The 13,579-nt window shown below is 44.8% G+C and overlaps 1 protein-coding gene across 1 annotated transcript in view; it reads right to left on the bottom strand.

The window, feature by feature from the left end:
• The window catches only part of znf598 (zinc finger protein 598), a 30,170-nt gene extending 24,934 nt beyond the window's left edge, over positions 1 to 5,236 (bottom strand). The window contains exons 1-2 of the mRNA XM_056287790.1: positions 4,917 to 5,236; positions 3,871 to 3,983 (exon numbers count right to left, since the gene is read on the bottom strand). Of these exons, the coding sequence (XP_056143765.1) occupies positions 3,871 to 3,983; positions 4,917 to 5,090 (287 nt within the window). The 5' untranslated portion in view covers positions 5,091 to 5,236. The remainder of the gene's footprint in view (positions 1 to 3,870; positions 3,984 to 4,916) is intronic.
• Positions 5,237 to 13,579: the final 8,343 nt, after the last annotated feature.

Raw genomic sequence — 13,579 nt, forward strand, 5'->3', positions numbered from 1 at the left:
AATATAGATGGAAGAAGAGACATTACAGTAAAACTGCCCAGTTCACACTTATCCCACACATAAATGAATGCACTTTGGCCTACCCACCCATATCTAAAAATGCTAGAGCCTATCTAACCAGAGAGGACAGAGCCCACAGCCATGCTATTCTAAGATGACAACACTGGGGGCCTCTCCTAATTTACAAAGCTATTTTGCTCAGTTTTTCTGTGTCTTCTCACTACCCAGATTAGCCAATTCATCTTGTGGCCACGTGTGTGACAGTTGTAAGCAAAGATTAACTGCTGATCAGAATCTTTTATCTGCAGAACAAGAATGACAGAACCTTCTCTCATCAAATCTGCTGATTCTTTGATACATACAGGACACTCTGGTGGCACTGCATGGTAGACACAAAGTTAAAGGTATAATGGTCAACTAAGTTGCACATCTGTATCAAGAACAAATCTCTCATATATGGAGGATTGTGATCTCTATGAGCAGTGGAAAACTTTACTTTTATCTGCCAGCCACAACACTGTTCATTTCAGACTGCATAACAAAATTATCCATTAAACAAACCCACTTAACTTTTAGAACAAAGTCTACCTGCCTACCAACCAAAGTAGCAGAGAATGGCAAGATTACCAGTCACATCCAAAATGTACCCACATATTCTGATGGTCAGTCTTCATGTCATGCTCTCTGAGATTGTAAGCCAGTTTCTGCCTGCTGCTAGATGTTGACAATTTGCAAAGCTATGTCAACATGTAGGGAATAATTTTGAAGAAATTATTATGGGCAATATTACTTCCAACTTGATTGGAAATCTGCACTTTAATAATAGTATGTGAGGAGTAGTGCTGGGTACTACTCCTCACATACTATTCTAATTCAACATCAGTGTTTATTGTCTGTCAATGATATTGTATCACGATGAAATTTAGTTAGTCATATCATGATGCACAATTTTTCTGTCTAAAGTAACGATAATGAGACTCTCAAACCTAAAATATCTCACAAAACAAGGTCTGAAATATTTGAGGGAGTGTTGGTTGAAAAATAATTTTGGTTTGATATTGTACTTTACATTATCAAACAGTTTAATGGGATGAACCTCAGTTGGATTCTTCAACATGACATTTTTTGCACATGTTAACAGATTTTGTGAGATATATATATATATATATATATATATATATATATATATATATATAAAAACCTCCTCTCACCCTTTTTTGGGTGGCGTGCGTCTCCCTCAAGCTCGGGTCCTCTACCAGAGGCCTGGGAGTTTGAGGGTTCTGTGCAGTATCTCCGCTGTTCACAAGTTAGCTAGGACCGCACTCTTCTGGACAGAGACCTCAGATGTTGTTCCTGGAATTTGCTGGAGCCACTCTCCCAGTTTGGGGGTTACAGCCCCCAGTGCTCGTATTACCACTGGGACTACTGAGGCTTTCACCTTCCACATCCGATCTATTCTTCCCTCAACCCTTGGTATTTCTCTAGTTCTCATGCTCTTTCTTCCTGATGTTGCCGTCGCTCAGGATTGCTACATCGATCCCTACAGCTGTCTTCTGTTCCTTGTCAACCACCATAATGTTTGGTTGGTTAGCCAGCACCTGCTTGTCAGTCTGGAACTTGAAGTCCCACAGGATCTTAGCTCTGTCATTCTCAAACACCTTTGGCAGTGTCTCTCATTTGGACTTAAGGACTTCCAGTCTGTATTCAGTACAGATATTCCTGTACATTATATCCAAGCCGCTTGGTTATGCCTTTCAGTGTATTCTTTCCCAGCAAGGATTTTACACCCTGCAACCAAGTGCTGGGCTGTTTCAGGGGTGTCTTTGCACAACTTGCATCTTAGGTCTTTGTCTTGTGTGGTAGACCCCTGCCACAACTAATCTGGTTCTGAGTGTCTCTTCTTGTGCTGCTATGATTTGCATGTTCTCCCCATGTCTACGTGGGTTTCCTCTGGGTGCGCCGGTTTCCTCCCACCATCAGAAAGACATGCATGTTAGGGTTAGTACTCCTGTCTGTGCCCCTGACCAAGGCAATGGAAAGAAGAACTGGAGTTGGTCCCCGGGCGCTACAGCTGCCCACTGCTCCTATAAATTAGGATGGGTTAAATGCAAAGAACAAATTCATTGTAAGAATACAATTCATTGTAAGAATACAATGTACAATAAAATGCCAAAGAAAGTGGCTTTCATGATCAGAGCCTCTGTGCTGTCCTTCAGTCCAGCCTTACTAGTCACTGGTATGATTGCTTGATATCATCTACATCTTCTATCTGTCAATGGTACATCCCATGGAGGGGCTTGATCTACCATGATACCGCCTCTTCTTCTTCCTCCACACTCTGCCCTCTGCTTCCTGAGTTATTCACTCAGCAGTTCATCCTGGGGGGCCCTCTTTCTGATGTATTCATGGATGTTCCTTGTCGTTTCATCCTAGATAGTCGCCCTGAAACTCACTAACCCTCGGTCCCCATCTTTTCACTAGTCTCAGGCTGCTGGACTTCGGGTGGAAACTGTGCATTCTGAGGAGTTTGCATGTCCTGATATCTGTGGCCTTTAGCGCCTCCTTTGGCCAGCGTATTATTCCAGCAGGGTATCTGATGACTGGTCGGGCATATACGTCGATGGCTTGGATCTTAATTCTTCCCATTGACCTGGCTCCTCAGGACTTGCCTCACTCTTCTCCTTTGGCCAGCTTATTATTCCAGCTGGGTATCTGATGACTGGTAGGGCATATGTGTTGATGGCTTGGATCTTATTCTTCCCATTGAGCTGGCTCCTCAGGATCTGCCTCACTCTCTAGAGGTACTTGGGTGTAGCTGACCTCCTTGTTGCTTCCTCATGGTTTCCATATGCCTGTGGAATACCCAGGTACTTGTAACTGTCTCTGTTATCCTGTCATCTGGTAATTCAATGCCTTCAGTGCTCACCACCTTTCCTCTTTTTGCCACCATTTGAACACACTTGTCCAGTCCGAATGATATCCTGATGTTGTTGCTGTAGATCCTGGTGAGGTGGATCAGCAAGTCAATGTCTTGCTCATTCCTGGCATACAGCTTGATGTCATCCATGTATAGGAGGTGGCTGATGGTAACTCCACTTCTGAACCTGTATCCATATCCATTCTGTGATGATCTGACTGAGGGGTTCAGGTCTATGCAGAACAGCAGCGAGGATAGTGCATCAACCTGGTATATGCCACATTTGATGGTTACCTGTGTGACTGTCTGAGTTGGCCTCTGGTGTCGTTTTCCACTGCCGCATTGAGTTCTTGATGAAGGCTATTAGTGTCCTGTTGGCTTAGTATAGTGCCAAGCACTCCAGTAACCAGGTGTGGGGCATTGAATCGTAGGCATTCTTGTATTCAATCCAGGCTGTGCTCAGGTTGGTTTGTCTGGTCTTAAGAGTCTTGAGTGGCTGCTTTATCAACCAGTACCTGATGCCTTGACCCTTTGGGGTTGTTCCCAATTCCTTTCTGAGTTTCGCTCATGTACTGATTCATGTGCCCATTCAGCTTAGCTGCTATGATGCCTGACAAGATCTTCCATGTTGTAATGAGGCAGGTTATTGGCCAGGAGTTTGAAGGTGTTGTACCCTTCTGGGGATCCTTCATGATCAGCATTGTTCTACCTTGGGTTAGCCAGTGAGGGTGAGACCCTGATATGTGTGTGTGTGTGGTCCCCGATATTAAGAACCCCCTATATATATATATATATATATATAATTTCTCTGTAGTATAGAGAATATATATAGTACATTTCTCTATGATTGTTGTGATAATTTCCATATGGCCCAGCACTAGTGAGGAACAAGAACACCAACAAAGTGTTTGTGGTCATAAGCTAATTTGGTCATATCCTGACCAAAGAAGTACCTGAACTGGGCGTAGATCCTTCCATTACTGAAATAGATGTCATGTTTCTTCTCACACTGGAACTGCTGGTAGGGTAGTGTGGAGAAGGCAACCAGATTCTTCACAAACACCACCTGAGATTATTAGACAATCACAATTTCAGGAACAATGACGTACAACTCCAGCCCACCCTTAGCACGGCTACACTCCAGTAGAAGCGGTAGGATTGTGAAACTGTGCAAACCACGGAAGACACTTAAGAGGCATTTTACTGACAATGGTTGTGGGGCAGCGGGAACGCAGTCTATGAAAAAGGCATTATTAAAGTACAGTTTATCCAAAGTGTAACGTAATATGTTGTAATTCAGATTATGTCCCAATTCCCAGAAATTGATAGCTGAATTAATTCCGACGATGGACGTGTCCACTATGACTGGTGGGCCTTGATTTATTTAGTGTGTAGTTTGCGTAACAAAAGGTTAAAGTTTGACAGGTGGCTACAACTAGGTGTTTGAGAGAGACACACGTTGATTTACACACGGCAGAGGTGAGTAGCAGCTAGAAACGCTGGTCAGCAATCTGTCTCTATTATATAACAAGTAGTACCGGCTAGTTAGCATGCTAAAGTTGGCCATTTCACAAGCTAACCGCTGACTGGCCAGATTACATACATGTTACAATACACGTTGGAGGAGTCCAACATTCACATCCCCTATAAAAGACAAGGGCTGATAACCATAGTAAAAATGGCTACACTGTCAATTAGCACCTAGATAGTAATGTGATACGTAAGGTGATGGGTTTGTTCAAGTTGTGTAGTTGACGTGGCTAGCGAGATAGCAGCTAGCTAGGAAATGTCAATAACTGAAATAAGTAGCCCGTCGTGTTTGAATATGTAAACAGCATTTCTAAGTCTAATTGGTTATAACTTCTTTGACTCGAAAATGTTTTTAAACACAGTCGAGCTGGCCGGAATCGGCGGCCTAACTTCAAAATAACGACGCGGCTAGTTTGAACCCACACAACCACACCGCGTCCCCGGGGTGGAATAGCGGAGAGCGCCGCACCTTGTCGAGCTCCTCCCGGCAGACGGCGCAGTACTTCTGGTCGCATAGCACCCGCATTTTGGTGGAGCAGCGGTAACACACCGGGTGGTCACATTTTCCCAGGGCGAATGTATCCAGATCCTGGCAGCACAGGACGCAGTTCTTCTCAGTTTCCTTGCTAGATGTCGAATCCATGACGGCGAAAAGGCACAAATTCCTCAGCACTGTGTTTCTAGTCGAGAGACAAATTCATACGTTAGGCTGCGTGTTCGCGACTGTGCGTGATATGAGCCAGTCTAAGGCAACGTCGCAATCGCTGCAGTCAGTTGACTTATATAACATGTAGATGGACCTATCCCTGTTGACCGCAGTAGCGATCTGCCGGTTTATGCACATCATTCTGGTACATGTCTGCGCAGGCGCCCTTCTTCCTTTTCTGCTTCGTTGTTTATTGGTGGCCCGTAAAAATACTTTGCAAATGCATTGTCACCGTCACCAAATACACTTGAGTGTGGGTACGGAGCCCCTTAAGGGACTTGCATAGAAAAAGAGCCCCTTAAGGGACGTGCATAGAGAAAAAAACCCGAATCAATCACTCAACCAATCAAGTTGCATTATATAGCGTTTTCTAGCTGCAACTGCCACTCAAAGCGCTTTACAATTAATTCATTAATTCACACACACACACACACACACACACACACACACACACGGATGGCGTGTCAACTATGCAACGAAGACGGAAAACAATTCTGCGGAGTGGAAAATTTCTGCGGAGTGAAAAAAATCTGTAGGGTGGAAAAATACCTGCGGGGTGAAAAAAACTTGTATTTGGACATGATGCTATATATAATTTATACTAGAAGAACCCCGCTACAATGTAGCGGTTTGGTTATCCACCCGTCTAAATCTCCCTCCTCTTCATCCTGCCAGCTAACCGCCTTCCCTCTGCCCCTAAACCCCCCCCCACTCCAACTCCCTCCCCCAAATGCTCAGAATCATCTGAAATGCCGAGAAAAGTGGTTTTTAGCCATTTTTAGAAAATGCATATTTTGGATAATTATGCATAATTATTATAATTATGGTGACAGGCATGGACGCAAGTCCATGAATACTGGGATGGCATCCAGCGCTTTACCTGTGCCCCCGTCCATAGGGTTAGTGGTTGTGTCAGGAAGGGCATCCGACGTAAAATTTTGCCAGATCATTATGTGGATTGACAAGACCGCCATCGGTGTTGTGCCCTCACAGGGTACCGATGGAAACTGTCGACTCTGCTGTGGCGACCCCTGGGAAACACGGAACAAGCCGAAAGAAGAAGAAGATGCATAATTATTATAATTATTTTAATTTTCTGCTGTTTTTCTGGTCCTCTCTGGAACAATATCTACCACCTCCAAAAAAATTAGGATCATAAGTGCATTTTTGCAAAAATGCATATATTTTGCATAATGCCAAAACATTTCAAGTCCCAGAAAAATGTTTTTATATGGGTGAAAAAAAAAATCAAAGATGCTCAGAATCATCTGAAATGCCGAGAAAGGTGGTTTTTAGCCATTTTTAGAAAAATTCATATTTTGCATATTTATGCATAATTATACATAATTTTAATTTTCTGGGGTTTTTCCCTTACTCTCTGAGACAATACCTAACACCTCCAAAAAGAATTAGGATCATAAATGCTTTAGTTTTCGGTCCCGCTATCTACACTAACACCACACACACACACATTCCGAAAATATATGAGTAGACTAGAAGAACCCCGCTACAATGTAGCAGTTTGGTAATCCACCCGTCTAAATCTCCCTCCTCTTCATCCTGCCAGCTAACCGCCTTCCCTCTGCCCCTAAACCCCCCCCCGACTCCAACTCCCTCCCCCCCCAAATGCGCAGAATCATCTGAAAATGCCGAGAAAAGTGGTTTTTAGCCATTTTTAGAAAATGCATATTTTGCATAATTATGCATAATTATTATAATTATTTTAATTTTCTGGTCCTCTCTGGAACAATACCTAGCACCTCCAAAAAAAATTAGGATCATAAGTGCATTTTTGCAAAAATGCATTTATTTTGCATAATGCCAAAACATTTCTAAGTCCCAGAATTTTTTTTTTATATAGGTGAAAAAATCAAAGATGCTCAGAATCATCTGAAATGCCGAGAAAAGTGGTTTTTAGCCATTTTTAGAAAAATTCATATTTTGCATATGCATAATTTTAATTTTCTGGGATTTTTCCCTTACTCTCTGGAACAATACCTACCACCTCCAAAAAGAATTAGGATCATAAGTGCTTTAGTTTTCGGTCCCGCTATCTACACTAACTAACACACACACACACACACACACACACACACACACACACACACACACACACACACACACACACACACACACACTAACACCACACACACACACACACACATTACGAAAATATATGAGTGACGAAGAACCCCGCTACAATGTAGCGGTTTGGTTATCCACCCGTCTAAATCTCCCTCCTCTTCATCCTGCCAGCTAACCGCTTTCCCCCTGTCCCTAAACCCCCCCCACTCCAACTCCCTCCCCCCAAATGCTCAGAATCATCTGAAAATGCCGAGAAAAGTGGTTTTTAGCCATTTTTAGAAAATGCATATTTTGCATAATTATTATAATTATTTTAATTTTCTGCTATTTTTCTGGTCCTCTCTGGAACAATACCTACCACCTCCAAAAAAAAAAATTAGGATCATAAGTGCAATTTTGCAAAAATGCATATATTTTGCATAATGCCAAAACATTTCTAAGTCCCAGAAATTTTTTTTATATAGGTGAAAAAATCAAAGATGCTCAGAATCATCCGAAATGCCGAGAAAAGTGTTTTTTAGCAATTTTTAGAAAAATTCATATTTTGCATATTTATGCATAATTATACATAATTTTAATTTTCTGGGATTTTTCCCTTACTCTCTGAGACAATACCTACCACCTCCAAAAAGAATTAAGATCATAAGTGCTTTAGTTTTCGGTCCCGCTATCTACACTAACTAACACACACACACACTAACACCACACACACACACATTCCAAAAATATATGAGTGATAATATAATAATTATTTAATTATATGTATAATTTTATATATATATTCTGGCGTGAGTTGGATGAAGTGGTGGAGAGTGTACCCAAGGGGGAGAGAGTGGTGATTGGAGCGGACTTCAATGGGCATGTTGGTGAAGGAAAGACAGGTAATGAGGAGGGGATAGGCAGGTATGGTTGTCAAGGAGAGAAATGTGGAAGGACAGATGGCGGTGGATTTTGCGAAAAGGGTGGAAATGGCTGTGGTGAATACATATTACAAGAAGAGGGAGCAACACAAGGTGACGTACAAGAGTGGAGGAAAGTACACACAAGTGGACTATTATCTTATGTAGAAGGCACGATCTGAAAGGGATTGGAGACTGCAAGGTGGTGACAGGGGAGAACATAGCTAGGCAGCATCGGATGGTGGTATGTAGGAGGACTTTGGAGACCAAGAAGAGGAAGCGAGTGAAGGCAGAGCTAAGGATCAAATGTGGAAGTTGAAGAAGGAAGACTTTTGTGTGGAGTTCAGGGAAGAGTTAAAACAGGCACTGGGTGGTAGTTAAGAGTTACCAGATGGCTGGGCAAACGCTGCAGAAATAGTGAGAGAGACAGCTAAGAAGGTACTTGGTGTGTCATCAGGACAGGGGAAGGAAGTCAAGGTGACTTGGTGGTGGAACAAGGAAGTACAGCAAATTATACAGAGGAAGAGGTTAGCAAAGAAGAAGTGCGATAGGGAGAGAGATGAAGAAAGTAGACAGAGTACAAGGAGACGCAGCGTAAAGCGAAGAGAGAGGCGGAAAAGGCAAAGGAAAAGGCGTATGGTGAGTTGTACGAGAGGTTAGACACTAAGGAAGGAGAAAAGGACTTGTACCAATTGACTAGACAAAGGGACCAATCTGGGAAGGATGTGCAGCAGGTAAGCACGATCAAGGACAGAGATGGAAATGTGCTGACAAGTGAGGAGAGTGTGTTGAGGAGGTGGAAAGAGTACTTTGAGCGGCTGATGAATGAAAAAAATGAGAGCGAGAGAGAGAGAGAGAGAGAGAGAGAGAGGAGAGAGAGAGAGAGAGAGAGAGAGAGAGAGAGAGAGAGAAGGTTGGATGATGTGGGGATAGTGAATCAGGAAGTGTGGTGAATTAGCAAGGGGGAAGTGAGAGCAGCTATGAAGAGGATGAACAGTGGAAAGGCAATTGGTCCAGAGGACATACCCGTGGAGGCAGGGAGATGTTTAGGAGAGGTGGCAGTGGAGTTTTTAACTAGATTTTTTTAACACAATCTTAGAAAGTGAGAGGATGCCTGAGGAGTGGAGAAGAAGTATACTGGTACTGATTTTCAAGAATAAGGGTGATGTGCAGAACTGTAGCAACTACAGAGGTATAAAGTTGGTCAGCCACAACATGAACATATGGGAAAGAGTAATAGAAATTAGGTTAAGAGAAGAGGTGATGATCAGTGAGCAGCAGCATGGTTTTGTGCCACGAAAGAGCACCACAGATGTGATGTTTGCTTTGAGAATGTTGACTGAGAAGTATCGAGAAGGCCAGAAGGAGTTACATTGTGTCTGTGGATTTAGAGAAAGCATATGACAGGGTGTTGAGAGAGGAGGTGTGGCATTGTACGTATGAGGAAGTCGGGAGTTGCGGAGAAGTATGTAGGAGTGGTGCAGGATATGTACAAGGGCAGTGTGACAGTGGTGAGGCGTGTGGTTGGAATGACAGACGGATTCAAGGTGGAGGTGGGATTACATAAAGGATCGGCTCTGGGCCCTTTCTTGTTTGCAATGGTGACAGACAGGTTGACGGACGAGATCAGGCAAGAGTGTCCGTGGACTATGATGTTTGCGGATGACATTGTGATCTGTAGCAAGAGTAGGTTGCAGGTGGAGGAGATCCTGGAGAGGTGGAGGTATGCGCTGGAAAGAAGAGGAACGAAAGTCCGTAGGATCAAGACAGAATACATATGCGTGAATGAGAGGGAGGACCGTGGAATGGTGAGGATGCAAGGAGTAGAGGTGATGAAGGCGTATGAGTTTAAATACTTGGGGCAAACTGCACAAAGTAAAGGGGAGTGAGGAGAGAGGTGAAGAAGAGAGTGCAGGCAGGGTGGAGTGGGTACAGAAGAGTATTAGGAGTGATTTGCAACAGAAGGGTACCAGCAAAGGTTATGGGGAAGGTTTGCAAAATGGTTGTGAGACCAGCTATGTTATATGGTTTGGAGACAGTGGCACAGATGAAGACAGGAGGCAGAGCTAGAGGTGGCAGAGTTGAAGATGCTAAGATTTTCACTGGGAGTGACGAAGAAGGACGGGATTAGGAACAAGTATATTAGAGGGACAGCTCAGGTTGGGCAGTTTGGAGACAAAGCAAGAGAGACAAGATTGATATGCTTTGGACACATGTGGAGAAGAGATGCTGGGTATATTGGGGGAAGGATGCTGAATATGGAGCTGCCAGGGAAGAGGAAAAGAGGAAGGCCAAAGAGGAGTGTAATGGAGGATTGATAGCTTGGACTGTAACTGTAGCTGGTTGGGAGTATGTGAGCACTGTGGTGCATCAGCAAGAATGCAAAGATGTTATCTTCAAAGATGTTTATTGACAAGTAGACATGTGTGTGCTTCTGAAAATGAAACAATACAAAGTAATAATTAGCAACATTATACATAAATTACAACGGGTAAGAACTGTCAGAAGAATAAAGCACAAATGTGAAAGCTGTTAGCTGCTAACCATTAGCTCAGTGCCTTTCTACTACCCATTAATTACAGAAACCTAACAAAGCAGCGAAGTTATATCCGCTATGTAAACAGCACAACTTACATTTCTCTGGATGCACATGAACACAACAGGTCTTTTGGGAGACAGGAGAAAAATATAATCGAACTGTCCCTTAACTTCTAGGGTAATCGACATTAAACCTCATCCTGGTTTTCGGTCTGTCCCTTAAACAGGTCTGATACTCCGTAGAAGTTAAAGGAAAGTTCCGCCCCACCACAGGAGGCAGTACCAATCGGGATCTGCACACACACCCATCTGGAACCTTTCTAACAGCTGCCCCCAAATGTAGAGATTTTATTTGCTCCATAAAAAGGTGAAAAGAGTCTCCTGAGGGGAAACTGAGGCGCTAGGGTTTCCCTCATCTTCGCCTTCTGGAATGGCTTGTAGGATGACCAGCCGTGCAGCCGGTCTGGTGTAGACAAGGTCCTGGATCCGCACATCGGCTGACCTGATGTCAGCGGAGGGCCATCAGGAATTAATCCTGGTCCAGGCACTTGAATAGTATGTCCCAATGCTTCTCATTACGCTGTCCAACTCTAACCATAAAGGGCCCAAAACAACCCATGCCTGTAGAGAAGAAAGGTGGTTTCAACAGCTGCAGACGAGCAGGAGGTAGGTCTGCCATCTGTGGTACTGCAGGATTCACCCTCCATCTCTGACAATCAGGGCAGGCATGCTGGTGCCACTTTACAGCCTCTCTTCCGCGGAGGATCCAGTACTTTTGACGGAGTTCTGCCAAGAGTTGCTCTGAGTAGGGATGACGGGGATCTTTGTCAGCATTCTGAATGATGAGTTTGGTCACCTGGTGGGCCGGATACAAGACTATGGTGTGAATGGTCTCTGGGTCCAGCAGGTCACAACGATGCAGACTACCTCCAACCCGGATCAGCTTCAGTTTGTTGTCATATTCAGGAGCTAGGGTGACCAAACGGTTGGTGGAGGGTACAGGTTTGCTGTCTGACAGGTGCTGGAGATCCTCAGCGAAACAGTCTGTCTGGGCTTGTCTCAGCAGGTCTCTTTCAGCTTCCTGATAGTCTTTTGCAACTGGAGTAGACTGGTTACTAGCCCCCCCTTGACGTGACCACACAACAACCTCTACCATGTCCCTGAAACAAGTAGACTGGCTGGCATTGATTAGGTGAGGAAGAGGAGCAGTGGTGATGGAGCCGCAGAAAGCAGCGTTATGCAGCTCGGTGCCATCCAAAGGCTCAGCCTCTGGCTTGGTAGGCTAGCGCTAAGGCGATAGGCACAAGAATGCCAGGTGGCATAACGATGTATCCTATCAACGTCCACCCTCACTGTTCCAGGTTCCAACAGGTGCACTGCTTCTTGGTCTTGCCTTGATCGTGTCACCATTTTTTCACTCTTGTAGGACAACACGTCTTGTTGCCATAGCTTCTCCACATGATGAAGGAGCTCATCGGAGGGTGACTGTATGGCTATATGCAGGCACTGCTGTGGCTGGAGCTGCTGGCGGACGACTCTGATGGGCCCCTGGATGGTCCAGCCCAACCTGGTCTTCACAGCAGTTGGTCCTCCAGGGGGTCTCCGATGGACCGGCTCTACTGGGGTAATTAGATGGGTGTAGTCAGACCCAATGAGAACCATGGGACGGACGCGATCCAGCGTTTGCAGGGGGAGGCCTTTCAGGTACTTATATATGCGCTGGAGCGTCTTGACGGGTTGTGAGTGCTCCGCCAGTCCCAGCTGATCGGCAGTGAAGGCCCTCTGGACTTTGAAAGTCTTTTGGGGGTGACTGGCAGGAGAAATGGAAAAGGAGACGGATATACCATGCAGAACTCTGAGATCCTGGCGAACAGTCCTCAAGGTTGGTGCTCTGGCTCCCCTTGAAGTTTTAGCTCATTAGCAACGACCGGAAGGAGCATGGTCTGCTCTGATCCGTTGTCTAGTATTGCGTAGTTCTCCATGGCCTGCTCTCCATTATGTAGCACAACCTTGGCCACCTTCAGGAGCACCTGACTGCAACCGGACTTCCTATCCAAGTAATAATAATAATAATAATACTAATAAATCAATCTTATATAGCGCTTTTCTAATACTCAAAGTCACTTTAGAATAAACGGTGTGAAACAAAACAATAGATAAACATAACACAGACATAAAGGGGTGGATGGGAAGGGGGGCTATGAGAGGGAGAAGCGGCAGCCACACACAATGCCAGCAGTACTCTCCGACTTGGACAGATACAAAAGGGAAAGAAAAACAAACATTATAAATCACATAAATCACAGATGAAGTCTGAAGAGGTGAGTCCCAACCAATGACCTGAATGTGGGCAGCCCACAGCAGTGTCCGATGCACTTGGGGAGGGAGTTGAGGGAGGGGGCAGGTCGAGCGCTCAGTACCCAGCCTGCCCCAGACCAGGGGTGAATGAGCAGACGGGGGGCACAAGAAGGCAATGGAGAAAAGGTGTGTCTTGAGACGGGATTGGAAGAGTGGGAGGGATTATGAGTCTCTAATGATTTGGGGGAGTGAGTTCTAGAGTCTGGGAGCTGCTCTGGAGAAGGCTCGGTCACCAAAGCCGCGGAGGTTGGACCTGGGGGTAGAGAGAAGGGAGGCTGAGTTGGATCTGAGGGACCGAGAGGGTTGGTAGGGGGAGTGGAGATCGGTGAGGTATGGGGGAGCCAGTTTGTGAAGGGCTTTATAAGTAAGAACCAAGATTTTTTTAATTGATCCGGTGGGAGATGGGTAGCCAGTGGAGGTCTTTTAGGACTGGGGTGATGTGGTGCCCAGGATTTGGTGAAAGTTAAAAGTCGGGCGGATGCGTTCTGGACCAGTTGGAGTCTCTTGATAGAGCTAGCACTGATGCCATAGGGGAGTGAGTTGCAG

This window comes from Lampris incognitus, chromosome 10, assembly GCF_029633865.1.
Source record: "Lampris incognitus isolate fLamInc1 chromosome 10, fLamInc1.hap2, whole genome shotgun sequence".
Classification (NCBI taxonomy): Eukaryota; Metazoa; Chordata; class Actinopteri; order Lampriformes; family Lampridae; genus Lampris; species Lampris incognitus.